The sequence below is a fragment of the Cynocephalus volans genome, chromosome 16, assembly GCF_027409185.1.
Source record: "Cynocephalus volans isolate mCynVol1 chromosome 16, mCynVol1.pri, whole genome shotgun sequence".
NCBI classification, from domain to species: Eukaryota; Metazoa; Chordata; class Mammalia; order Dermoptera; family Cynocephalidae; genus Cynocephalus; species Cynocephalus volans.
In genome coordinates this window covers 1689529-1717255 of record NC_084475.1, presented here as the reverse complement: position 1 = coordinate 1717255, position 27727 = coordinate 1689529, and the positions used below count along the sequence as shown (strand labels likewise).

Here is a 27727-nt window from a genome sequence, read left to right as displayed (position 1 = left end):
TGGCGTCGGCGTCGCGCGCTCCGCTTCCTGTTGTCAGAGGCTTGGAGGCCGCCGCGTCCCGCTGGCAGGCTGAGGGGCTGCTGCCGCCCGGAGCGCCCCCCGCCCAGCTCCCCGCTCCCTTCGGTGAGTTTCGCGGGCCGAGGAGGGAGGCGCTGGGGCCGCGGGGCCGAGACGCGAGCGGGCGGTGGGCCTCCAGCCTTCTCCGTGATGGCTCCAGAGCCCTGGGTGCCTTGAGACTGTTCAGAGCCCTCGACCCTCCCCAGCCCAGCCCGTGCCCGCGCCACCCCGACCCTGCTGGCCCGTCCCCTCCATCTTCTCCCACCCGTGACCCGACCTCAGCGCTTACCCCCATCCGCTCACCCCCGGTCTTGCGTAAACGCAGCCTCACTCGTGACCCCACGTTACCCCAGCTCCCACCGCGATTTCAGCCACGTCCCTTCGCCTGCCCCTAACGCACCTCATTCTCAGCCCCCGACTCTTCTGGAGATTCTAGTGCTCCACGCAGACCTTCCCCAGACCCAGCCTTCTGGTCCCCCTTTTCTGGCTCAGCTTTCTTATCCCAGTTGCCCACACCTTCCTGCTCAGTTCCCCCAGGTCTGCTCATCCCAAACACCCTACCTCTGCCCCCTCGCGTTTAAGACCCACCGCCAAAGCTGGTGTCTCGTACGCTCTCCCCTTTCTTCTTGATGACTCTGATTTCACCCTCATCTCAAGTCTTTCTTTCTTTTTTTTTTAAGCTGACCGGTAACCCTTCACTTGGTGTTGTCAGCACCACGCTCTCCCAAGTGAGCTAACCGGCCATCCCTACACAGGGATCCGAACCCGTGGCCTTGGTGTTATCAGCACCACACTCCCAAGTGAGCCACAGGCCGGCCCTCTCATCTCAAGTCTTAACATGTGTCTTCCTGTCTTCAGACTGGTCCCCTGACTTCCTAGCCCACCACATATTTCCTTTCCCTCTGCTGTCATCCTGAGGACACCCATCCCTAAGTCTTTGCTAAACCGCCCCCAACCCTTGCTGCCTCAGTTCCTACCACCCACACCCAATCTTATTAAAAATGAGATCTCTATGTCCTTTCACCTCTGCTGTCCCCCCACAACTCTTCACCCCAACTCTGTACCCATTCTTCCCTTGTCACAGCTCCCATTCAATCTGAGAACTTAGCGTACAGTTCCCTGCCAACCCCACCAGCTACCTCTCAACAGCCAGATTTGGTCAGAGTGCTTGGTCAGAGCCAGGCAGTTAGAGATTGAGCAGCTTGATGGGTGTGTACAGGGCCTTAGGTGGTAAATAAGTGTGGAGAACTAGAGATTCCGCCCCCCACTCTTGGGTCAGGAGTTTTTCCTGGTGTTTGACCCCTGTGCCTGGGGATCACGTTTCTGGAATTCATATTAAGTTACTTGTGCTGGCTCCTGGTGTCATTCAAATACCCAGAAATTGAGACATGGCCACTTGTCTGGCTCACTCAACCTGGGGCAGTAGAAGCCATTACTTCCTTTTGGTTGGTATTCTGGCCCTAGAGAATCTCTAGGAGATTCTGTGTGGAGTTGGCTATGGTTGCAGAACCTTATCCATGTGTATTGACCTGGCACTTGTAAATGACCCTCTCTCGGTCCTCCTCCCTGCCAGAGCTGATTGTAGATCAGTCCCAACGCTGAACACAGCAGTTGTGATGAGTACCAGAGGTGACGTTACTTGTTGTGAAGAGTATGGGCCCTGGGGAGGCTGAGGCCTGGGTGAGTACAGAGGCTGTTGAATTGCTCCTTCTTTTTGCGGGTGCTGGATCACTGAGTTTTGGGCATTTGGGTTCCATGAACACAGGGAGCTGAGTTATCTCAGAGTAGCTGAGGTAGGGTGACATTCCTGAGGTACCCAGTTCCCATGCTCAGCATTTATAGTCTCCTGGGGGTTTTTAGTGTACATTTCTTCCAAATTCTGATGACCTGGCTTCAGAAGTGTCACCCATTTGACAGCAGTTATGAAGGGCCCCTATGTGGACCCATTGTCTTTGCTTGCCATTTATAGTCTAATCCCTTTGAAAATTGAATGTCTTTCTACCTTCGCATTAAGGTAAGATACTCTTACGATTACTCTTCAGAGAATGGCTTTCAGCGTATTGGCAGCTTGGTTTCATGGGAGGAGTTCCGCAGTGGCCCCACCACTTAATAGTCGTACACCTCAACTTCCCACGGTCTGTGAATGGAGATACCTGCCTTGTGCCTTGTTTTCATTTTATTCATCAATCCACTCAACAAGTATTTTTTGAGTCCCACTGTGTGCCAGGCACTGTTCTAAGGTACTAGAAATGGAGTAGTGAGTGAGTCAGGCAGAGTTCTCATTTTCATTCATTTAGAGTTTTGTCCTTAGAATCCTATGGAATGTGGGACAAGAATATGGGGCAGATGGGTGTTATTGGAGAGAAGGAAGGAGAGAAGAAAGAAAGATACCCAGTTTTCACTGACTTCACAATCCTGCCCTCACCCACTAGCCCTTGGTTTTGGAATCACAAGCTAGAAGTTTCTCATCCTCCAGCTGATATTTAATTGCTTCAAAGGCCTCCTTTCTCTCCCCTCTCACCTGCCCCCTCGTCTTACCCTTCCCAGGACACTTGTCTAGAAACCCAACTTTCTTCAGGTGGAAGGAGGTGCTTTTTACTCATTCAGCACTCACATGTCTGAAAGATCAGCTGCCTGTCTGAATCAGAAGATAACTTTGTCATTCTTTTCCAACTGAAAAAACATGACTCATCAGTTGGTATAGCAGCTGGATGGCTTAAATGCCAGGCTGTTCTGAACAGCCAGGTACACGATTCACGCAGAAGCAGGAAGGCTGTTGGGAGTGCTTGACAAGTCCCTAAGGAGAAGAGTTTGCTGTTTACTGATGGAGTGAGTGTTTTGAGAGTGGTGAAGCCAGGTCATCCATTTCTTCTTTTAATGTAAGTCTCATTCTTCTCTTTTCTTTCTTCCTTGGTCTCTGGAGGAAGTAAAATTGGGCATACACAGAAGGCCAAGCAGTATAATGAAGAAAAACAACCAGTACGATTCCTTCCTAACTCTGTGGAGCATTTAAGGAAGGACAGCTCTGAAACTTGGGTACCATGGAAAGGACCCGGACTCAGCTGGCTGCGGCTATAAGTCTGATTGGCAAGAGTGTTTCTTACTGGTTTTAGACCTTATTTAATGAAATGGATTTTCTGAGTACCTCTGCAGACTCTGTAAGTAATAGTTTACCTGAAATTCTTCAAGCCAAAGACCTGAGACATTTTGATCCAGTGAAAAGCACAGGAATTGGAATGAGGAAACCAGAGAATCCTGTGCCTTAGCCGAGACTTGCTTCTATTGTGCCTCAGTTTTCTCCTCTGTAAAATAGGGATAATCATCTGTCTCTCACAGGATTGTTGTAAGAATTAAATGAGGTTAGAGAATGAGATCCGAGTAGCTTGCTTTGTTCACTCTGGAGAGCTGTGGAACGTTGAATCAATCCATAGGGGTGAGGTAAATTACATGTGAGCTGGGCTTTCCTAAATGGCAGAAGTCAGGTTTCCGCTGTTGAACTTTCACCAGTGATGTGTGAAGAGCCCTTTGGTAGTGCTGCCCAAGTTCTCTCTTACACTCTTTAACGTAGCTCTCCTTGAAGGCACACCTCTCTTCGGTTTGGTTCTTGGTGTCAATGAAGAGTGTTCTGAGGACAGAAAGTGAAGCCAGTCCCATATGATGGTTCATTTGGGGTCTGGGCCAGCCAGGTGGATGATGGCGTGCTCATCCAGTGGGCAGGAGACCCAAAGCCTTGTTCAGGCTTCTCCAGTGAGTTCTTACATCATGGACATCAGATTCCTGCCTCCCTGAGCATTATGGAACAGGCTCGAATAGGTAGGGTGCTTTGGCTTCCTCCAAAAAAAGCTGTCCTGAATTGTGGCCTGAACCCCAAAGTCTTGGTCCTGTTTTGTGAATTGTCAAGTGGCTCTTCTCCTGGATTCCTCTGAGCTGTTGTCAGTCATTTTATGTCTTTTCTGATACTTTGTTTTAGGTGGCAGTTCCTTGTCTATTGTCTGGCGCTGCTCTGACTTCTCTTAGCTTCAATTTACTTTGGTTTTTTTAGCAGACTTTGGCCAGAGCACACACTTCCTGATATATCCCAGAACCCCCATTAATACTCTGTTACTCTGAGCTAATTAGATAATGAGCCTTTATGGACCCAAGCTATTATTCAGATTGCTGGGGTCTAAGCCCTTAGGCTCCTGGCCTTGGAGCTGGCTGAGGGAAAGGCAGCTTTGGAGCTTCAGGGCTCTGTCTGGAAGAGCAGGCCTGAGAGGTCTTAGGGAGCTGGAATTGTTGATTGGGATTAGAGCCCAGGGTCTTGGAGCCAGGGAGCCTGGACTTTGCCTGCTGAGCTGCACAAGGGTAGCTTTGAAGCAGCCCAGCTTCCAGGACCAGGCTGTTTCCCAGAGTGAGTCTGTTTGACCATGGCACACACCCCTTTTCTGGTGGCCCTGGTGGCCAGAGTGTGGAGCTGGTCTCCAGAGGAGGGCCCTGGAATCCCCAGGGAAGTGGGAGCAGAGAATGCAGTGAGGGGTGAGGAAGGCAGCCTGGGCTGCAGCCAAGGGCAAGGGCTCTTCCTGGTGTCTTCAGCCCCCTGCCCAGAGCTGGCTCTGCAGGGGCCACTCTCCACTAACATACCTCCCTCCTTCTGGGTGGCCTGACTTAGGGAGGTGAGCTCTGGGTCCTGATTCTGTCCTATTTACCCTCTGCCAACCCCAAGTCAGAGACTGAATCAGCATCTTCCACCACTGAGGGCCACCCTTTCCAAACCTCATGCTCCAGGGCTTTCCTGGAAACCTTTCCTGCCAGACTGGCCTTGATGTTCCCCTGCACCCCCTGCCCTGGGTCCCCAGCTGAAGTGTCCTCCTCCCAGTCCACCCCTTGTGTCCTAGCTCTGAGGTGATGGCACTCACTCAGGAGTCTGGGTTTCCCTGGAGCTGGGGCTGGCATCGCTCTGGGAGCAGTGGTAGGGCCAGACCGCTGTCAGCCCTGGGATCTTGGGAAGGTCCTGGACCTGGGTCAGCGTCCATTTCCTTATCAGTCCTAGGGTGACGAGGAGGAGTAGAAATGAGGCAGTACGTATGTAACTTTCCTTGGTTGTGTTAACTTCTTTGGGCCATAATTATTTGAGAGCAGAGACAGCCATAACCATTTTTTTGTTGTTAGTATGTTTTCGGTTCCCTGATGGTCAGCAGGAGCTGGATATTTATTTAAATGTAAATGTGGCTGCCCAGTCCAGGTCGGCCCAAGTTGCTGGGGTGAGGCCAGGCCAACCAGCAGCCCCCTCAGGCTCGCACCAAAGCCCCCACCCCACCCATCCCGTTGAGGAAGCCAGGTGCCCTGAGGGATTTAACAATGTACTGACTTCAGCTACTCTTGCACACTCATTTAGGCAATGGCATTGTGGGGTTACAGATACCATTTTGTGCTAGGCCTTTTACACATTCTTACTCTCCATCCGAGAGATCTGGAACCATGTCCTAGCATGCCTAGCTGGTGTCAGATGACACAATTACAAAAGATTTAGTTAAAGATCTCTATTGTAAACAGCCTTTCATTCCATAAAATAGAATAAATGTCCCAGTGAGCTGAGCATAACGGGTTGATTTTTTTAGATAGGAAAAGGCTGAAGACAGCAGAAACAAGAAAGCAGCTCAGTCATTTCAAAGTTACTTTTCTTATGAGGTGGGGACAGGAAGACAGAACAATAGAAAAATAACTGACTAGTTTACATCAGGATACTTCTGGCTGTCTCTTTTCTGTGAGGATTAAAGCAAAATGAACTTCATTATCTCACCTATTACAGATTTATTTATTTATTTATTTACTTATTTATTTTTACAAAGATGACTGGTAAGGGGATCTCAACCCTTTGCTTGGTGTTGTCAGCACCACGCTCAGCCTGTGAGCTAACCGGCCATCCCTATATAGGATCCGAACCCGTGGCCTTGGTGTTATCAGCACCGCACTCTCCCGAGCCACGGGCCGGCCCTCCTATTGCAGATTTAAACTGTCCTGTTCAAGAAATTGCCGGTTGTCTCTTTCTCCTGATTTTTCAGAATGTCAGACCACAACCTAAGTGACATGGAATTTAGCAGGGGTGACTTCATTTTGATTTTTAGTCTTGTCTGTTGGTGCCTACTGTAGGAACTTAGTCCAAAACAGCGGCCTTCTATAATTTTTATTTAACATTGGTTAATAGCATATTGCAATTAGAACCCTCAGTGGTTCCATGGAGACATGTTCCCGTGATGCACAGGCTAGACCCTCACAGCCTGAAGGACAAGTGTGGCAGGAGAGTCCTCCCCGTTTGAAGCTGTTCCAGTTGTACTTTTCACCACTGAGGTGGTAGAGCAGGGACTAGGACGAGAGTGGGGTAGAGGGGCAGAGGCCCTGAATGTGAATTGTGAGCTCCTGCTTCCTGGTCCCTGCAGGTTCTTGGCACCTTCAGCTGCAGTGTTCCCTGTCACAACTTCAGCTCTGTATTTGAATCAGCCTTTCATTCATGCCCACTCCCCTCACACACACCCCCACCCTCTTAATCCCACAGGGCCCTGGTTTTCTGTGCTGGTTTTGGTGTGGAGTAAACAGCCCTCACCACCCACTCTGGACCCACCTGTTACCAGGTCCAGGTCTGGCTGCCTGCCCCCTTTTCAAAAGCAAACCACTCAAAAGTCAAATGTTGGTGAACATGGGAGTTGGCTTTTATTCAGGAATACCAGTGACCTGAGGAGAGATGTGAGGCTAACCTACCTCTCTCGTAAACATGAAGGAGAATGGCCAGACTAAAGCCATCTCCAAGACTCAGATCCACTGATGGGTTTTTTAAGAGGGGGCTGAGGAAATGGAACATGGGAAATGAAAAGCAGGAGGGTATGGGACATGAGCTGTGGGGGCTTTGTGCAAGGAGCCAAGTGCAAGGTCTCGCAAAGGCTACCTCTGGGTTTCTGCTCCCGTCCTTGCTGTTATCTCTGGGTCCGGCTGGAGGGGTGGGATCAGCATAGCTTTATGGATGTCTGTCTTGGTTTCTCAGGGTCTAGATGGTACTTGCCTCCTGGCAAGTTTGCAACTCCAGGCTGGCTGGAAAACAACTTTACATTTATGTAAATAATGTCACCTTGTCCCATAACCAAGGTTCTAAATATAAATAACCTTAGCAGCCAGTCAAGCCGACTGTGCTCCTTTCTTTGTGTGGATCCAGTGTGCAATGGCTGCAAATAGCAGCCTCGGTAGTGTATGCAGCCTGTTGCTTGTATGGGTTGCCCTAAGGGACATTGGAGACAGCCCTTTCCAATGGACGTTTATGTCTCTGACCTAGAGCTGTCCCCAGTCTAGAATCCAGACAGGTATGTGCAGTGCTTTCTAAAGCCGCAGGGCACAGTGGCCAGGGTTCACATTGGCCAAGTCATCATGTCCATCCACACCAAGCTGCAGAACGAGGAGCATGTGATTGAGGCCCTACACAGGGCTAAGTGCAAGTTCCCTGGCTGCCAGAAGATCCACTTCTCAAAGAAGTGGGGCTTTACCAAGTTTAATGTGGATGAATCTGAAGACATGGTCATTGAGAAGCAGCTCATCCCAGATGGTTGTGGGATTAACTACATCCCCAACCATGTCCCCCTGGACAAGAGGCGGGCCCTGCTCTCCTGAGGGCTTCCACTGTGCTGCCTCCTCCTTACTCGTGCCCGCTAATAAATCCTACTTCCTGTCCAAAAATATGTAAATATCAAATAACTATAGGAAAAGAGGGAACTCAGAGAAGTGCATGCCAAGAAGAAAACTGTGTCCTTTTAAAATATGCCCATAGCCCTTGCTGCTTTAGGTCCCATCATGGCTTCAGTCCTGCTCACTGCAGCACTGGGAGGGGACTCTGGCTGGGGAGTGAGGTGGAAGCTGGCTCATCTGGCCACCTTCTGTCCCTGCGGGTGTCATGTGATTCACCTCAAGAGCTGCTGCATGAGTGGAAATGCTCTCAGTGGTGGAGAATGGACTGGATCCCCGCCTGCCATCCCAGTAGGTGGGCAAGGAAGGATCATGGGTTGGGAAGGACTGCAGAGGACAGCCATTTAATTGATTTTTCTCAGTTTGAAATGAATGGTCACTGTTTGGAAAGACAGGCCTCAGGCTGAGAAAGTTATAGCAGAAGCAGACTCTGAGTGATACCAGAGGAGAGGGTTTGGGGAGGTCGGATAGCTGACCTCAACCTACCTTGTCCTCCCCAGGTTCTTGACTCTGCCATAGAAAAGAATTCAAGAGCAGAGTTTGAACAGAAAGTGAAAAGTGAAAACAGGTTTAATGTGAAGAATAAGAAATACACACTTCATAGGGAAAGTGTGGGCTGGCTCCAGAGAGTGAGCTGCAGCTGCAGCAAGTTTGATACAAAAGTAACAAATACACACTTCACAGGCAAAGTGCAGGCTTGCTTGAGACAGTGAGCAGCAGCCGGCTAAAGGCAGGTTTAACAGAAAAAGCATGAAACACACACCTCACAGGTGAAGTGTGGGCTGGCTCCAGAGAGAGTGAGCAGCAGTCCTGCCTTCTTCCTGGATTTAACTTTTATAGTTTGACTATCTATACATATTCACACTATCTAATGAATATTCATCTAAGGGGGAGTGGTTCCCCATTATGTAACAGGTTATGTAACAAAGACTTGCACATGCTCAGTGGTCTCTTTGGAGCATGCTCATTGATTAAATTCCAACAAATACAGTTGAAATATGCTAGGTGCTCTCTAGCACCTCCAGTGGAAGGTCATTCATAAGATAAGCTTCTTTCTACTGAGCATGCTCAGCCACAGGAATTACATAAATCTGCCTCCTGCAGTCTCAGTCTCCATGTGCTTGTGCTGAAAATAGGTGCAATAAGCAACAGTTGCTCAGAACTCAGAGGAGGGGTTTGAGTCCTAGGGGGATGGTTTGAGACCCAGGGGAGTCCCTGAAACCCAACCCCAGGGAAACTGAGCACCTCATATGTCAGGAGGAGATCCTGCCCTTTCTAGATCATCTTATTGGTGATAAAATGAGAATTTATTTTTATTTTTATTTATTTATTTGTTTGTTCGTTTGTTTGTTTTATTTTAAAAGATGACCGGTAAGAGGATCTTAACCCTTGACGTGGTGTTGTCAGCACCACACTCTCACAAGTGAGCTAACCGGCCATCCCTATATAGGGATCCGAACCTGTGGCCTTGGTGTTATCAGCACCACACTCTCCCAAGTGAGCCACGGGCCGGTCCTGAGAATTTATTTTTTAAAATTGCAAATTTAAGATAGCTTACTTGAAGACCAAGGATTTCCATTCAGCCTTTCAGCTCTCTTCCCTTAGGCTGTGATTTGGTCACAGTTTGGCCAATGCATTGAATTGGTCAGAAACAGATACTCCCAGGCACTGGTTTGTTGTTTCAGTAATGGGGATAAGTTGGTAGCTTACACAAACCTTTGAACATTTACTGTTTTCCAGGATTTTTCAAACATAGTTGTTTGTGACCAGTTCACCAGAGCCCCCTCAGACCCTCTCGAAGAGCCTTTTGCACTCTGCTGGGCCCTGGGCTGTCTTGGGCACTCCATGGACTGAGCTCTGTCACCTCCTTTGAGAGGCAGGAGCTCAGGCAGCTTTTGGGCTTGTCCCTCAGTGGAATCCTGAGGTTGCTTTGGGGGAGAAGCCAGTATTTCCCTTTTTTCCCACTGCTGTTCCCCATTCAGAGAACTTTCTGCTTGAAAGGAACCGTAGCCGTCAGACATGTCCCTTTCCCCCTCCTGGCACTGGAGAGTACAGCTCCACCTGTTTCACAGCTGGCTTTCATACAAACTGCCCCCTGCCACAACACCCCCATCCCACCCCAGGGCCCTCCATAGCTGGGGCAGAGCCCTGGGCCAGCTCAGCCTTCTAACAAGGACTGACTCCTTGAGGGTATGCCATATTTATCTCTGCATCCCCTAGCCCAACACATAGTAGATACTCAGTTGAAAGAAGTGTGTTTGTACTTTTATATATTAATAATACCTTGCACTTAAAAGAACACTTAAAATTGTACTTCTTCAAGATTAAAGACTTTTGAGCTTCAGAGGACACTATCAGGAAAGTGAAAAGACAACTCATAGAATGAGAGAAGAAATTTACAAATCATATGTCTGATAAGGGTCTAGTATCCTAATATATTAAGAATTCTTACAACTCACCAATAGAAAGACAAATAATCCAATTATAAAATGGGCAAAGGATTTGAATAGATATCTCTCCAAAGAAGATATACAAATGGACAACAAATGGAAGGATGCTTAACATCATTAGCTATCAGGGAAATGCCAATCAAGACCATGATGAGCTACTACTTCTCAACCACTGGAATGGCTATGGTAATTTTTTAAAAAAACTAGACAGTAATGACTGTTGGTGAGGATGTGGAGAAATACATAGCTGGTGGGAATGAGAAATGGGGCAGCTGCTTTGTAAAACAGTCTGGCAGTTCTTCAACAGGTTAAATATAGTCACCATATGATCCAAAATTCTACTCCTAGTTATGCATCCAAGAGAATTAAAAACATATGTCCACACAAAAACTTGTACCTAAATGTTTGTAGCAGCATTATTTGTAATAGCCAGAGTGGAAACAACTCAAATGTCTATTAATTGATGAATAGATAAATAAAATGTGGTGTATCCATGCATGGAATATTATTTGGCAGTAAAAAGGAATGAAGTTCTGATACATGCTACATTGTGGATGAACCTTGAAAACATTATGATAAATCAGAGGAGCCAAACAAAAGGTCACGTTTCATGATTCCATTTATGTGAAATGTACAGAATAGGCAAATCCGTAGAGACAGAAAGTAGACTAGTGAATAGCAGTCAGTCCCTAGTCCCCTCTCTCCCAGCCCCTGGCAATCACTCATACACAGTGTTTTCTTTTTCAAGATGATGAAAATCTTCTAAAATTAGATAATGGTGATGTTCGCACAATTCTGTTTAGAATATACTAAAACTATAGAACTGTATACTTTTTTTTCTCCTGCTGCTGTCTGGTAAGGGGATCTGAACCCTTGACCTTGGTGTTATCAGAGCCACACTCTACAGAGTGAGTTAACCAGCCAGCCTGAATGGTACACTTTAAATGGGTGAATTTTATGACATTAAAGCTGTTATTTAAAAAAACAAATTTAACATTTCAAAGAATATCAACATTTAGTTTTGGTTAAAATCAAAATGAAAGAGTAAACATTTATTCATAATCCTATCACCCAACAATTCAAACCAGTTTTTCTGCAAACCCTTTCAGTCCTCTTCCAAACAGTTATGTAAGTTTGACATACTTATAATTATTATTGAACAGTTTTTACTCTGTATTTCCTAATGACTTTATGTACTTTTTAAAACTTTTCTTTCTTTCTCTCTCTTTCTTTTCTTTTCTTTTCTTTTTTTTTTTTTTGAAGCTGGCCAGTATAGAAGATCGAACCCTGGACTAAAGAAGTAGGGTTTTTAAATTTAATTTAATCTAATTTTTTTTGGCAGATGGCCAGTACAGGAATTGAACCCTGGACCTTGGTGTCATCAGCACCTACTCTAGCCAACTGGGCTAACCAGCTAGAACACTTTATGTATATTTTGTGGTGTATATATTTAAAATTTATTGAGTACTTATATGTGCCAGGCACAGTGCCAAGTGATGACACAAAGATGAATAAAATATAAGAGCAATCCCCCCAGTGCTGTAGATCAAGAAGTATTATTTCCGTTTAACAGATGAGGAAATTGAGGCTCAGAGAAGTTAAGTGAAATGTCTGAAGCGACCCAGGTTACTGACAGAGCTGTGACGGAGCCTAGGCCTGTGGCTCCTGGGCCTGGGGTCTTTCTTAATGTAGATGATGCTCCTGTTTTCTTGATGTTGTTATTGTTCTAAAGCAGCAGCTTTTGCCTCTTAGCTTATTCTCTGCAGAACCTTGATTATGTAAATAAGGGGGGAAGTCTCACCCCTGTCCTAGATGGACTTACCCAAGCTCCCATAGCTGTAACTGTGATGGAGCCAGTATTTGAAAACAAGTTCATATGGCTCTAAGTTCACTGAGAAAACAGAAAGGATCCACAATGAAGCATATGCAAAACAACAGTAAAAGAGCGAGACAGTGTTTATCTCTGGGTGGTGTAAGTGTGTGATTTTCCTTTTCTTCTCTATGCTTTGTCTCTATTTGCTATAATTAACGTGCTAATTTTGCAGAAGGCATCTATAGATGCATACATAGATGTGTGTGCTCTTGTGGTTGCACATATATTTGGCAATAGGCAGAATCACATTCCAGGGTCTCTCCGTAAGATTTTCCTCTAAAGCCTGTGTTCTGTTTGACACTGCCTAGGTCATCAAGAAGAAGCTAGTGGGATCCGTGAAGTCATTGCAGAAGCAGTATGTGTCCCTGGACACGGTGGTCACTAGTGAAGACGGAGACGCCAACACCATGTGCAGTGCCCTGGAGGCCGTGTTTATCCACGGCCTTCATGCCAAGCACATCCGAGCTGCAGCTGGAGGAAAGAAGAAGAAATGTGCCCACCAGAAACCTCTGCCTCAGCCTGTCTTCTGGCCCCTTCTGAAAGCTGTCACCCACAAGTGAGATCACCTGGAGAAATATTGGGAGGAGTTTCAGGGTGTGGGACAGTTGGCTATTCCTCTCCAGCTGTGTGGGAAGCCAGCAGACACACCCTGTGTTCTAGTGCAGACACAGGCTGAGGTGGGGTGGAGAGTGTCTCATAGAAAGGTGCACCTCTAGCCCAGGCTTCCCAGCTGCTGTGCGTGCAGATCTTGAGACCCTCGGTCCTCAGGCAAGAGCTTGTGGCTGCTTTCAGCCCCTGGGCTGGGTTGCCTTTAGTAGGAGCAGCCTTTCTTACCACACTGTGGTAGAGTTAGGTGTTGCAACAGAGGTTGTATGGCCTGCAGAGCCTAAAATATTTGCTATCTGGCTCTTTACAGAAAAAGTTTGCTTGCCCTGCCCTAGAATATTTGAACATCTGTGTTCTAAATATTGTATTCATAATGAGGTATGGGTTTTTGTTTTTGTTTTTAAGTAAAAGTGGGATTTTGGTAGAGCATCTGAATACTCACCCTGGGACACTTGTCTTTTTGGCCTTGCCCCTAATTACCCAGGCTTTTGAGCAAGTACCTGGCACTGTGTCTCTAAGAGCTAATAAATGCCACCCTCATCCCAACGGTGCCTTGTCAGTCTCTGGTCTTCCTTTCCATGCCTACTGCCACTGCCCTGTCTCAGGTTCATACGTCTCTCCTGGGTGACAGTGGCTTTCTTATTGTTCCCCTTATCTCACTCTGTCTTTCCTTAGGTCAGTCAGCTAGTCAACATTTACTGAGTTTAAGCTACCTGGAGCTCAGCCCAAGTCCAGTAGAGTGTGGTCTGTACTCCCACGGAGGAACAGGCACAGAGGACTCTGGTAGTTCAGAGGGGCATTTACATCAGACTGAGGGATTCAGGAACCGAGTTTGGTGCACCTGGGGTCTGATCTCCTTATCCAGAGTAATCCAACCTCAAGTGTACATAGTTGTGGTTCTGTGCAAAAACCTCCAGCCCACAGGCTCCCAAATGCTAGCCTGGGGTCTGATTCCCCAGAATCTGTATCCTGATCAAGTTCCCCAGGGGATTCATGCACAGCCAGGCGTGGGAACCATTGTCGTGCGTTGCCCCAGCTGTTGATATTCGAGACCCTCCATTACCTGATCTTGCAACCGAATCACCCACTCTTCCTCCACATGTGGTAATTGGAGTGCTCCCCACTCCTGCTGCAGGCCAGTTGTTCTCCTACCCTTTATGCCTTTTTTCTGTCTGTTTCTTATGCCTAGCAGGATCTCCTTCCATCTTTGCCTCTTGAAATCCCTCAGGGCCTGGCTCAGATATTGCCCTTTCTATGGCATTTTTCTTATTCCCACCCAGGAATGATTACCCAACCTGCCACTCCGTCTCTACCAACAGAAGGGCTCGCCTCAATGTGTCCTTGAAAGGCAGTTACTTGGACTGAGGGCAGGGACCATGTCTTTATCACAGCTCTCAGGAGCTTGTACCTAGGGGTTCAGCAAACATGTATTGAATGAGCAGGTGATGGCAGGGGTCCAAGGGGTAGTTTTTTTGTTGTTGTTGTTTGTTTGTTTTTTCCCAAGATGACCGGTAAGGGGATCTTAACCCCTGACTTGGTGTTGTCAGCACCACGCTCAGCCAGTGAGCTAACCGGCCATCCCTATATAGGATCCGAACCCATGGCCTTGGTCTTATCAGCACCGCACTCTCCCGAGTGAGCCACGGGCCGGCCCAGCAAGGGGTAGTTTTAATGAATACGGAAATTATCCTTCATGACATAACCTCAAAAATTGGGAGTTATAGTTTAATATTTCTGTATTCCCCTTACACTATCATCCAAGAATTTTTCATGCCTGTATATATATTTGTAGTCATTATTATTGGTTCTTGCTACCCAGTGGCTAAAACAATATCTCAGTGATTTCAGTGATTTGAGGTAGTTTTTTGAAACGAGTCTGTTCTTTGCCTTCCCAGACACATCATCTCAGAATTGGAGCATCTGATCTTTGTCAACACAGACGTGGGCCGCTGCCGGGCGTGGCTGCGGCTGGCCCTCAACGACGGCCTGATGGAGTGCTACCTGAAACTGCTCCTCCAGGAGCAGGCCCGGCTGTGCGAGTACTATCAGCCCACAGCCCTGCTTCGAGACGCCGAGGAGGGCGAGTTCCTCCTCAGCTTCCTGCAGGGGCTGACGTCCTTGTCCTTTGAACTCTCCTACAAGTCTGCCATCTTAAATGAGTGGACGCTCACCCCATTGGCCCTCTCTGGGCTTTGCCCACTCTCTGAGCTTGACCCTCTCACTACCTCTGGCGCAGAACTACAGCGAAAGGAGTCTCTGGATTCAGTTTCCCATTCCTCAGGTTTAGAGGACATTGAAGTCCAGCACTCAGGCCATAAGATCCAGCAGAGTAGGAAGCTCACTGCCTCCTCGCTCAGCCTGGACACAGCCGGTTTGTCACAGCTGTTCTGCAGCCTAAACTCTGATAGCTGCCTACTCCAAGAGAATGGCTCCAAGAGTCCAGACCATTCCGAGGAGCCCATGTCCTATGACTCAGACCTGGGTATAGCCAATGCTGATGATTCAGACCGATCTCTTCAAGAGTGAGTGTTCCTCCCACCCCCCCTGCCCTCCCTCTCTACTCCCTTCCTTTCTGTTGCACATGATTGTCTGCCACTGAACTCCATCAGCGTATAAAGAAAGTCAAAGCAGACTGTGTTTCTCTTTGGAGACTGGAGTTGCTGGGAGCTGCAATGGAGGCAGCATGGACACAGCAGGAAGGAAGGATTTAGAAGGGCTCAAGCTGGCTCACGCTGCAGCTCTGCCCCTGGGTGGCCTTTGACAAGCCACTTAGTCTCTGAAGAAGATACTACTGTCTTCTTCATCCAGGGGGAAGGAGACTAATGGTTCAGAGCATATGTACAACTTCTGACAAATGCAGTAAAGCATAATGCATGCAGGTGTGACTTCACAGAAGACCTGGGATAGCTAAAACCTGAGTGATGCTTAGAGGGGTGGTATATACTGGGGACAAGCGAGTGTGTGCAAGAGTATGTGCAGCAGACTAACTCGACTGGACAGGGAGGCTGGGCAGAGCCTTCTATACACAGCCTTCCTCAAAAATTAATTTTTGGTGGCCGGCCAGTTAGGTCACTTGATACAGCATGGTGCTGGTGACACCAAGGTCAAAGGTACAGGCCTGCCACCAAATTTAAAAAATAATAATTAATTTTTAAATAGGTAATCTATTTTTATGGTTAAAAAAACTAAAACATGTACAGTGAGAGGTCTTTCCCATCCATGTCCCCTATCCACCCTGTTCTTTTTCCTTTCCATCCCTGTGACTGTAATTATTAATTTCTTACATATTCTTCCAAAGTTTCTAAGTGCATCTGGAACAAATACCAATATACAGATTTAAATATTTCTTCCTTATTTCTTATTCCCCCACCCATCTTTTCCACAAAAAGTAGTATCTATACACTGTTCTGTAGCTTATTTGGAGATCTATTCATATCACAGCTTCTTCATTCTTTTTTTTTTTTTTCCATTGCACATTGTTTCATTGTATGAATGTACCTTAGTTTTTGGTTTGCAGCTGGGTGCTGTACCTTAGTTTTTTTAATTGGCCCTGTATTTAATGGACAGTGGAGTTCAGTGTTTCCCTAAATAATCTCATGTATATGGTCTCCTAGTTCTGTGCAAGTATCTCTGTTCATTAAACTCCCTGAAACAGAATTGCTGAGCCAAAGGATAAATTAATTTGTAATTTTCACAGACGTAGGTTGAGCATCCCTAACCCAAAAATCCAAAATCTGCAATGTTCCAAAATCCGAAACTTTTTGAGTGCCAATATGACACTCAGACAAAATGCTCATTGGAGCATTTCAGATTTCAGATTTTTGGATTACAGATGCTCTACCATTAAGGATTTGCAAATATTCCAAAGTCCAAAATAAATAAAAATCTGAAAACACTTCTGGTCCCAAGCATTTGTGATAAGGGATATTCAACCTGTGCTGCCTATTCACACTCCACGGGAATATACCTATGTCCTCTCAGCCTTGCCAACAGAAGGTATTATCAGACTTTTGGATATTTGCTTATCTGATAGGTGAAAAATGATAACCTTTTATTAAGAGCCTCCTTCAGTCAGGCCCATGTTCCATCAGCCTGAGTTTAAGACCTTCTTTTCCATTCCTGCTGCCCCCCTCACCTCTCCGCCCACGTTCAGTTCCTTCCAGGTTTCCCACGCAGCGTGAGAATAGCACCAGGATTGGGTGCTATTACAGGCTGGGCTTGGAGCAGACCTGTTTTTGAGTCCTGTTCCACCACTTGCAAGTCCAGTAGTGTCAGGCAAATTGCTAACTCTTTCTGAAGCTCTGTTTCTTCATCTTTAATATCGAGATACCCTCATAGGGCTGTTTGAGAATCAAATCAGATGCCTGTCAGTCAGTTGCACACATGAGAATGGTAGGCCCCAGAAATGGCTTCTGAGCACTGAGCATATTAGATGGAATTTTCAGATGTCAAATGGAGGAATTTAGATAGAACACACTGGAGAGGAGCAGTCCTTGCCTCCTGGCATGACTTAGGCGCATGGTGTAACTTAGGCTCACTCACCTGTCTTAGCTCTTAATGTATCTCTGTCTCCTTCACAGACCAGCCAGCCTTCTCTTTGTCATGTGCCTTGCCTTTATCTCTCATGAGTATTGTGACTAGAAATTCCAGCATAGGGTCATCAAATCAATAACCATCCACCCTGTGTGGGAAGTGTTATCCTGGGTGTTATGGGGGAACTCAAGGGGCAAGGGTCAGGATGTATAGATGAATACTGTACAGTGAGGTGAGGAACTGGGAAACATGAAACACAGATGCACAACCACACGTCCAGTACCATCATTCTTAGAGCTGAGCCTCGAAGCTGGTCTTTGAGCATCCACAGAGACCAGCATTTCTTGGAGCATATATTTTAAGGGTAAAAGATTCTCACTAACACTTAAAGTTCACTTGTTGTTATTATATTGCTTAAATATTTGTAGCTTGAAATTAGGCATAAATACCTTGTGCTTATCGTTTCAAATATAAAATTAAAACATCTACAAATTAGCATAAAGTACAAAACACATAACATTCAAAATGAAATTTATTAATATAAGGGGTTCTGTTTTGCAGAAACTAAATTGCAGTTTGCCTTGTGACTAGATGATTGGCTATTCTGAGTAGTTGCTTTTGCATGCATTGGGTCTGTATTATAAGTATCACCAAGGTGCATAGGTAGAGTCTAGTGGTTAAGAATGTGGACTCAGAGTTGACTGGTTAGATCAGTTGGTGAGAATGTGGTGTTCATAACACCAAGGTCTGGAATTCAATCCCAGTGCCAGCCAGCATCAAAAAAGAAAAAAAGTCACTCAGGAGCCAGCACTGCCTGAGTCTTCCATTTACCAGCTTTGCGACCTTGGGCAAATTGCTCAGCCTTTCTGATCTGATGTCCCCATCTGTAAGATGGAGATAAGATAATTCTTCAGAGTAATGCTGGGAGGATTAATTGAGTGAAGATATGTAAAGTGTGTAGACCAGTGCCTGGCATGTAGGTATCAATTGTGCTCAATAGGTGGTAATGTCATTTTATTACTAGGTACCTGTGACATCAGTTCTCCTACTAGTTGTCTCCATATAAACTGCTTTTGCCCATTTTGTTTGTATAGGGCTGGCCGGTAAGGGGGTCTGAACTCTTGACCTTGGTGTTATAACACTATGCTCTATCCAAGTGAGCTAACCAGCCAGCCCTATATGAACTGCTGCAAAGCCTTTGGTTGTTAATATTTGTCAGATATCATTGTCATGAATCCTTCCCTGGGGGAAAATGATTCTTAGCATATGTAGCCCACCTCTGTGCTTTTTGCAGTGGCCCTTGTGTGCCAAAATAGTTGTTCGGGAAAACTGCAGGCTCCAACTCACTTGGCATGACTACTTTATAAAGTGGCCTCCAGATTCTCCAGGCCAAGCTTTTTAGTTATTGCACACCCATGTATGTACACATATACACATGTGTCTATAGGACATATACTTTTTCTCAGATTGTTTTCTAAATGAAAACACAGTGTTTTAAAATTTTTGAATAGAAAGTTTTTGAAAAACACTGCCCTGAGCCAAACAGAAGAGGGAGGATTGCAGCCATTTCACAGTTTCATTTCTATGTTGCATTGTCTCCTGACTTTTCTTTCTTTTGCTTTTCATTCAGAATCTCGTCTCTTGTACTTTTTTCCACTTGATGCACATGTCTCTTATTTTCATCGGGCCCTAAAGACCAGTACTGATTCTGGTGAAGCTTTATGAACTTGATTTCACCTTGACCTGAATTCTGATTTGGTGGAAGCTCCAAGTTATCACACAAGCTTCTTGCTGCTTGGGGGCATTTCTTTAGGCAGTGTCACTCACCTATTCTAACACCCAGTCTACTTTGATATTAAGATCTTTCTTATAGATTAGGATTCATTTATAATTGATCATTATTTTGATAATGCTAATGAGCATTTCTATAAATTTGGCTTTTTTACCTAAAGTTTTATACTTGTGTACAAAACTAAGCAATGTTATCAATGATAATAAAAACAGCTACCTTAACAAGTTGAGGTTAACATTTATTACTTATTTTGTGCCACTCTACTAAGCATTTTGCCTATATTATCTCATTAGGTCTCTGTCACAGCCATAAAAGGTGGGTGCTATTACTATTCCTGTTTTATAGATAAGAGAATCAAAGTCCATGATCTTTAAGAACCTAGATGGACTCAGGAGCCCTGGCTCTTAATCATTCACTACACTGCCTCCCTGATGCCCTTGAGGAACTGGGACCTCACAGAACATTTGTCAAAAATCTGCCTCCCTAGTTTATTTCTGAAAGTGGCCGCATTCCGTCACAGTGGTTTGGACACATCCAATTGGTTAGCAAATGTCCTTTCCTTCTCTGCCTGTGAAAACAACCCCTTTGTTTCTAGAATTCAACGTTGCTCACTCCCTGAAAGTTGCACTCTTGCGTATTCATCGGTCTGTGTTTAGAGTGAGACCTTTCAGCAAGAACCAGCATGGGCCTGCTGCCCCCCATAACTATTCCACAAACACCTTTCCACCTTTTCTGATTGGTTACCTATTTCTTTTTTTTTTATCAAGGTAGGATTCATATATCCTAAAATTCACCATCTTAAAGTGTATAATTCAGTGGTATTTAGTACATGCACGAGGTTGTGCAACATTGCTACTATCTAATTTAAGAACATTTTTATCACCCTATAAGGAAACCCTTACTTTTAGCTATGGATTTGCCTATTCGGGACATTTCATATAAATGGAATGATACAGTACATGGCTTTTTGTGACTGGTTTCCTTCACCTAGTATAATATTTTCAAGGTTCATTCATGTTGTAGCATGTATCGTGGCTGAGTAATATTTCGTTGTATGGGTATTCCACAATTTGTTTCTCCATTCATCAGTTAATGGACTATTTCCCACCACTTTTTGTCCATTATGAGTAATTTTGCTATGAACATTCACGAACAAATTTTTGTGTGGACACATGTTTTTAATTCTCTTAAGTGTACAGGTAGAGGTAGAATTGCTGGGTCATCTGTTAACTATGTTTAACTAACTTTTTTTTTTTTTTGATGGCTGGCAGGTGTAGGGATCTGAACCTTTGACCCTAGTGTACTATGTTTAACTTCTTGAGGAACTACCAAACTGTTCTCCACAGCAGCTGTGCCATTTTATGTTCCCATCTCTAATGTGTTGTATAAGAGATTTAACTTCTCCACATAAAAATGTGCCAACAGCTGTCACTCTCTGTCTTTTTATTACAGCCATCCTGGTGGGTTAGCGATGTCTCACTGCAGTTGATTCGCATTTCCCTGATGACTGTTGATGTTGGGCATTTTTTGAAGTGCTTACTGGCCATTTGTGTATGTTCTTTGGAGAAATGTCTATTCAAATCCTTTGCCCATTTTAAAATTTGTTATTTGTCTTTTTTATTATTGAGTTGTAAGAGTTCTTTATATATTCTGGATACTAGACCTTTATATGTGATTTACAAATATTTCCCCCCATTCTGTGGGTTGTCTTTTCACTTTCTTGATAGTGTCCTTTGAAGCACAAAAGTTTTTAATTTTGATGAAGTTCAATTTATCTATTTTTTAATTGGTTGCTTATGGTTTAGATGTTATATCTAGGAAACCATTGCCTAATCCAAAGACATGAAATCTATACCTATATTTTGTTCTAAAAGTTTTGTAGTTTTTGCACTTGTATTTGTGTCTTTGATCCATTTTGAGTTAATTTTTGTATATGGTGTGAGACAGCGGTCCAACTTTATTCTTTTGCATGTGACTATGCACTTATCCCAGCAATGTTCGTTGAAAAGACTATTCTTTCTCCATTGAAATGTCTTGGTGTCCATGTTGAAAATTAATTGCTCATAATTTTATGGGTTATTTTTTACTGTAATTAATATCTTGAAATGTTTGGGGTTATGAGTAAGAGCAGAGCTCAGTGAGAAGACAATCAGGTTAGCAACTTGAGTTCTAAAATCCTCATTTCCATAAACCCAAATTAAGGGGAACTTGTGTATCTCCTGGACCTACTTTAAGCCTTTAGGGCAGATGTGTGCAGTCTCTTAGGCTTCAGACAGCTTTATTGCCGCCTGCACCTGCATTTGTCCATGACAGACTTCACTTATAAGCAGGAGAGGAAACAGCAAATGGGTTTATTTTAGAAATGGAACGTGGATTCTCAAAAGCCTCAGGAGATGGAGGAGCAGTCACTAGCCAGTGCATATTCCAGAAAGCCCAGAGATATGTTTCTGTGCGGTGTGTGTGTGCAGCATGTATGTGTACAAAGGCAGTAACATTGTCTCCCTGTGGCCCCAGGAAGCACCAGAGGAGACAAGGAGTGACAGTCCCACTGGGAGGAGAAGGTGGACACCCCATGTTTACTTGTATACACCCTTGCACACCTTGCTTATGCTGTTGGGGAGCCCCGGCCTGAGATGCTCTGTTCACGGAGGCTCTGCTGTAGATGGTATTTGGGGAAATATTGCCCACACAACCATTTTTTTTGGCTGAGTAGACTCTCCCAGCCCACAGTTAACCTGTTCAGAATGGCATTCAGTTCCCATTCACACCAAGTCCTCTGTCTCTGCTTTGTGAGCTTTTCCACCTGACATCCTGGGCTCTGCAACTCACTGTTCACTGTTCACAATCTGTGCAAGTCCTGACCAGGAAGAACCGCTGGTGGGAGTGTTAGAGGAGAGCTGTGTGTGCATTAAGAGGGTGGTGTTTGTTTGTTTTAAATCATAAAACAGCAGTTTTCTATTCTTACTCCTGCCCCAATTGCCTTGGACATTGTAGCCTGACATCCTGTCACACAAGTTTCTTTATTTAAAAACTTCCAGAGTGTTCTCAGAATTCAGCAAAGCCCAGGTAAACTCTGTGCCAACCAACAGACTGAGCCAAGAATTGGAGATTCCCACGCTCCAAACCTCGCTGTCCCGCCACGGCCTCGACACCAACACACACCTACACTTTGATGTGCCGGCAGAGCTCCTTCCTGCCCAAGCATCCTCTGGGCCTCGCGATGGTGGCCACAAGCAGCAGCTGCTTTCCCATGTGCCTGGCACCCTGGATTTGCAGCAGCCAGGTACTGCCCCAGCTGTCCCTGCAGAGAGCCATGCCAGCAGCCTTCTAGTACCGGGAGAGGCAACCAGAGCAGCCAGTCAACGGAGTGGCCTGCAGAAGGCCCTGGAGGATGACAGAGCTGGGCCGAAGCTTGTGGTTTCCTCACCCACCAGCCCGGTGAGTGGGGCAAGCTGTTCGGGAGAAGGTCATGGGGAAATGTCTCCGAGCTGATGCAGGGTTTCTCCAGCTAGTGACCCCGAGTGGTCTCTTGCCTTCTCCCCATAGCCTCCCCATCCTTGTGTGGGGGAGTGTTAATAGCATTGAAACGATGGTGCTGATGTGTCTTGGTGGGTGAGTAGTGGACACAAGCCAGGCACTGGGCTGGTCACTTCCCATAGAGTCTCCTGTTGTCTTCACAGGACAACAGGAGACTCTTGACCCTGTGAAGAAGGTCAGTCCCATCTGACCGCAGTCTTGGCCCTTAACTAATCTCAGTTACCAACATATAAGGCCTTAGGCAAGTCACTTCACCTCTCTCTGCCTCAGTTTCCTCCTTAGTACTTATTATTAAATTAATATTTTCAAAAAATACCAGGCTTTGAAAATACTCACTTTATGACATGAACTGGGTTTTAGAACTGCTCTGTCTGGTGTGGCAGCTACTAGCTACACTTGGCTATTGAGCAATTAAAATGTGGCTAGTCCAAATTAATTGAGATGTGCTGTGTAAAATAAGCACTGGGTTTTGACAACTTAGTGTGAAAAAAAGAATGTTAAATCTCATTAATAATTTTTTATTGATCACATGTTAAAATGAAAATATTTTGGATATATTGAGTTAGATAAAATGTATTATTAAAACTAATTTCACCTGTTTCTTTTTACTTTTTTTTTTTTTTTTTTTTTGGTCACTGGCTGGTACCAGAATCTGAACCCTTGACCTTGGTGTTACCAACACAGTGCTCTATCTGAGCTAACCAGCAAGCCCATCTTTTTAGTTTTTTTAATATGGCTACTAGAACATTAAAAGTTACATATGTGGCTGGCATTGCATTTCTGTTGGACAATACAGTCTGTTGAAAACTGGAGGGGAGCCAGTCCTGGGCATCTCCTTGAGAGAGCCATGGTTGGAGAGGCTTGAGAACTCTTAGGCCAATGAAGTGGCAGTCAAAGGCTGTGAACTCCAGCTCTTTACCTTTTTCATTTATGCTTGTGTGGCCTTTGAAGTTTCTCCGACAAAGTTATTGACTTTTATTGAGTGTCGGTAGGAAAGGTACATGTGCGGTATCCACCCCTTCTGTAACTGAAGCCCCAGCTGCCCAGCCAGGGCAGGGGGACCTACAGAGAAAGTGCACAGGAGGGAAGGTGAGAGTGTGGGTCAGGGTTGGTGCCAAACTGAGGGGAGAGAGAATAAAATTTCATGATACCCTTAAGGTCCACTCCAGCTTTTGTGGGTATCACTAGTTCATTGTTATTGCTAAGTAGTGTTCCACGGATATGCTTTTAAAGAGATTCTCCCAGTTGTGGGTGAAGAATGAAGGGAGGGGACTGATTAGGAAGCTTCTGAGGTCCAGGTAAATATCACAAGCCAGACCTCCGCCCGGACCAGGCTCTGCCACCTCTCTGAAACCTGGAGCTAGTCCTAGATATTTTCAGGCCTTACTGGTGGGTGTCTGCCTTGAAGGGATTGGGATTCTCTAAATAGAGCTGCCAGGAGGGGGCGCCAGAGGCCTTTTGCCAAGGGGTGATTCCAAACAGAACCCCAAGGACAGGTAGACGGAGCTTTGGGTTACACTGTGCCTAGGGCAAAGAGAACCCTGAAGTCTTGTCCCTCTCTGGACCCCAACCCCCAGGTTTCAGTTCAGCCCTCAGCTCCGAGGCTACAGGATGAGGCCGATGACGTGTAGTCGAGGAGGAGGCAAGGTGAGGCCTGGACACAGAAGAGGTGGGCTGGGGTCGGCAGAGGGTGGCCCTCGGTCAGCCTGGGGCTCCCACTCAGAAGGTGGCTCTGAGCTCAGGCTGTAGGACTAGGCCTTGGCACCCCTGCCCCGCGCCTCTTCCTCATCCCCAACAGTTGCCCTCAGTTCCCCTCCCCTTTGTCCAAGAGAACTCCCCCAGACCCTGGAGCTTGTGCTAAGCCCTCTTTGCCCCTGTACTCTATATTCCTCTCTCACAGGTCTCCTTGCCAGACGCCCTCCCCACTGCGCCCCTGGCTTCACTCAGGGCCTTATCCAGCATGCCCTTATCCAGCATGCCCTTATCCAGCATGCCCTTATCCAGCATGCCCTCTGCTGTGTGGATCCGGCATTTGTGAAGGGTGCAGGGTGGGCACCTGCTAACGGCTGGGAGCAGGCAAGGCAGCCCCGCCCGTGGCATTCCCAGGGGCCCTGGGATTCAGCCCCTGTGGCTCTCGCCCGCTCGGTGGCACGTGCTGAGTAGCAGGTGCTCTCCTCAGAACCTGCACTGGCCCCATCACCTTCAGAATTCAGCCCCTCTTCGCGCTCCACGGCTGCCGGCCACGCCCACAGGTTCCCACCTCCATGCCTTGCTGGAGCTATTCCCTCCGTGTCACCTGCCCTTGCCCCCATTCTTGACCTCTGTGCTTGCTCCTCCATGGAGGCTTCCCCAGGACCCAGCACATAGTAGTTTCAAAAAATGTGAGTCACCATCCTCTGTGCCCCACAATGCATGTTGTGTGTGCTTCGTAATAGACTCTTTCTCATGCAGCCTTGCCTAATTTGTAGGCCGCACACCTGTCCCCCACAGAGACTTCTCATCAAGCTGATTGCGGGAGCCTGGCACACGGAAGGGGCCAATTGAAGTGATTGAGTAGATGAATGGATGTGTCAGCTGTCCCTATCTTTGAAACACTTCCTGAGACCTGTGACTGCCCTTCCCCTCTGGTTCTCCTCAGTGTCTCTTTGCTGGCGCTCCTTCCCCTGCTGCTCCTGGACGAGGGCATGCTGCTCTCCCCTCTGCTCAGTTCACTCCCAGACAGCTTTAACTGCTGCCCTGCGCTGCCGCGCCCCACATCCACCCTCAGCCTGGAGCCCTGAGCCCGTGCACACCTCCCACCGCTTCCTTTCTGCTTGCTTGTCTTTGTCTGTCCTTCCCATTGTCTGTCTTTCCCACAAACGCTAAGCTCCATCGGAGCAGGAGTCTTGCCTGTCTGGTGGAATGCTGCAACCCCGGCACCTGTACATGCTTGGTAAATATGTGTGGAATGAATGAATGAAAGAATGAAAGACTCTCACTCTGAGGTCCTGTGAACACTGCAAATTCAACTTACCCCAGACTGATTTCATCATCTCCTTCCTTCCCACAATTTCCTTCTCCTGTCTTTGCCACCTCTTTCCTCCCAATCCCCCAACTTAGAAATCCCAGAGTCAGGGCCAGCCCATGGCTCACTCGGGAGAGTGCAGTGCTGATAACACCAAGGCCACGGGTTCAGATCCCTATATAGGGATGGTTGGTTAGCTCACTTGGGAGAGCGTGGTGCTGACAACACCAAGTCAAGGGTTGGGATCCCCTTACCCGTCATCTTTAAAAAAAAAAAAAAAAGGAATCCCAGAGTCACCCTAGATGGCTCCCTTTCTTCTCTTACACATCAACCAGTCACTTCATTGCCAGGATTCTATCTCCTGTCTTTCCAATCCCCATCCCATCCCAGTCCCTGGCTCACCCTAGTTTGGACCCTCGACACTTACCGCCTGGACCTTCTCAACTGTTCTAGTGTTGAGTTCCCCACCTTCACTTGTGCTTCTGTCCACACTGCCTCCTAAATGATGTCTCTAAAAAGTCACTCTCGTTATATCAACCCCACGTTAAAACCCTCATTGCATCCACATCCCATACAGCTGTGTTTCCCAAAATCTAAGACTAAGTGGGCACATGACACATAGTTGTCACTCAGTATCTGAGGGAGACTGGTTCCAGGACCCCCTATGTATACCAAAACCTGTGGATGCTCAAATCCCTGATATAATATGGCGTAGTTTTGCATATCACCTACGCACAGCCTCTTGTATATTTTAAATCATCACTAGATTACTTATAGTACCTAATACAATGTAAATGCTATGTAAATAGTTATACTGTATTGTTTTCTTTTGAATTATTTTTTAATTGTATTATTTTTTATTGTTGTCTTTTTTTTTTTTTTAATATTTTTTTTGCAGCACTTGGTTGAATCCATGGATGTGGAACCCTCGGATGTGGAGAACCGACTAATTATAGGGCATTTAGGGACCGTCTATACAGTGTACCAAAGGTACACTGAGGTGATAATTAACATGCAGTTGCAAGAAGAGAAAGTTGTGTCTTTTCTAACTTTGTGCAGCCTTCTGATTACATAAAGGAGAAAGTCTGCATGTGGTCCTTAACACCTCTTTTTCACTTGCTAATCTCTCCTATTAGCATGGGTCAGGACTCCAGCCACAGCTGCCAGCCAGTAAGATATCTAGCTAGAATGTACAAAAAACATGATCTTATTTTTATTTTATTTATTTTACAGTTACCTACTACCTGTGACATGATAGTGAGTTTCTAGTTATGGTAATAATGTTCCATAAAATAAATTTATTTTGGAGAATATATTGCAAATCATATATTCATCAAAGGACTAACATCCAGCATATATAAAGAACTTTAAAAACATCAATAAAAATAAAAAATAGAAAAATGGGCAAAAGACTTAATACTTCACAAAAAAGGATATGTCAGTGGACAATAAATATATGAAAAGTATGTAATTTCATTAGTCATCAGAGAAATGCAATTTAAAACCGCAAGGTAATATCACTATATGCCCACCAGGGCTAAAATGAAAGATTACAGTATTAAGTGTTGGCAAGGATGTAAAGTGACTGGAACTCTCATTTACTGCTAGTGAGGATGTAAACTGCAACAACTGCTTTGGGAAACTGGCCATGTCTGCTGAAGCTAAACATAGCCATACCACCCTATAACCCAGGAATCCAACTCCTAGGTATAATCCCAGTAGAAACGAGTACATGGCGTTCGCCAAAAGTCATGCACAAGAGTGTTCACAGCAGCTTTATTCATAATAGCCCAAAATTGAAAACACTATATGTCCATCAGCAGTAGAATGGATAAATACATTGTGGTATATTCACATAATGGAATACTGTATGAAAGTCAGAATGAACTAATTAAACTATATAAATGTAGAGCTAAAGAAACTAGACACAAAAAAAGAACCATCTGTATGGTTCCATTTATATAAAATGCAAAAGCAGACAAAACTAGTCCATGCTTTTAAAACTCAGAGAGTGATAACCCTTCAGGGTTGTGCCTGGGAGGAGGTTGCTGAGGGCTCATAATATTCTGTTTTTGATCTGGGTGAAAAATTAGTTTTTCACACTTGAGAAAAGTAATTGATGTGCGTAATTCTTCATATGTATATAATACATCAATTAAAAATTACTTAAA

General features: G+C 45.6%; 1 protein-coding gene and 1 non-coding gene across 2 annotated transcripts; both read left to right on the top strand.

The window, feature by feature from the left end:
- Positions 1-27727, top strand: LOC134365072 (pleckstrin homology domain-containing family M member 1-like; the record flags this gene model as incomplete). Its single annotated transcript, XM_063081263.1, has 5 exons — positions 1-123; positions 12393-12640; positions 14586-15212; positions 22054-22453; positions 26455-27727. Coding segments are annotated over 5 exons (1575 nt in total), but the record flags the coding sequence as incomplete, so codon positions are not given.
- Positions 7194-7325, top strand: LOC134365313 (small nucleolar RNA SNORA70). Its single transcript, XR_010022018.1, has one exon. It is a non-coding gene; the product is annotated as a small nucleolar RNA SNORA70 (small nucleolar RNA).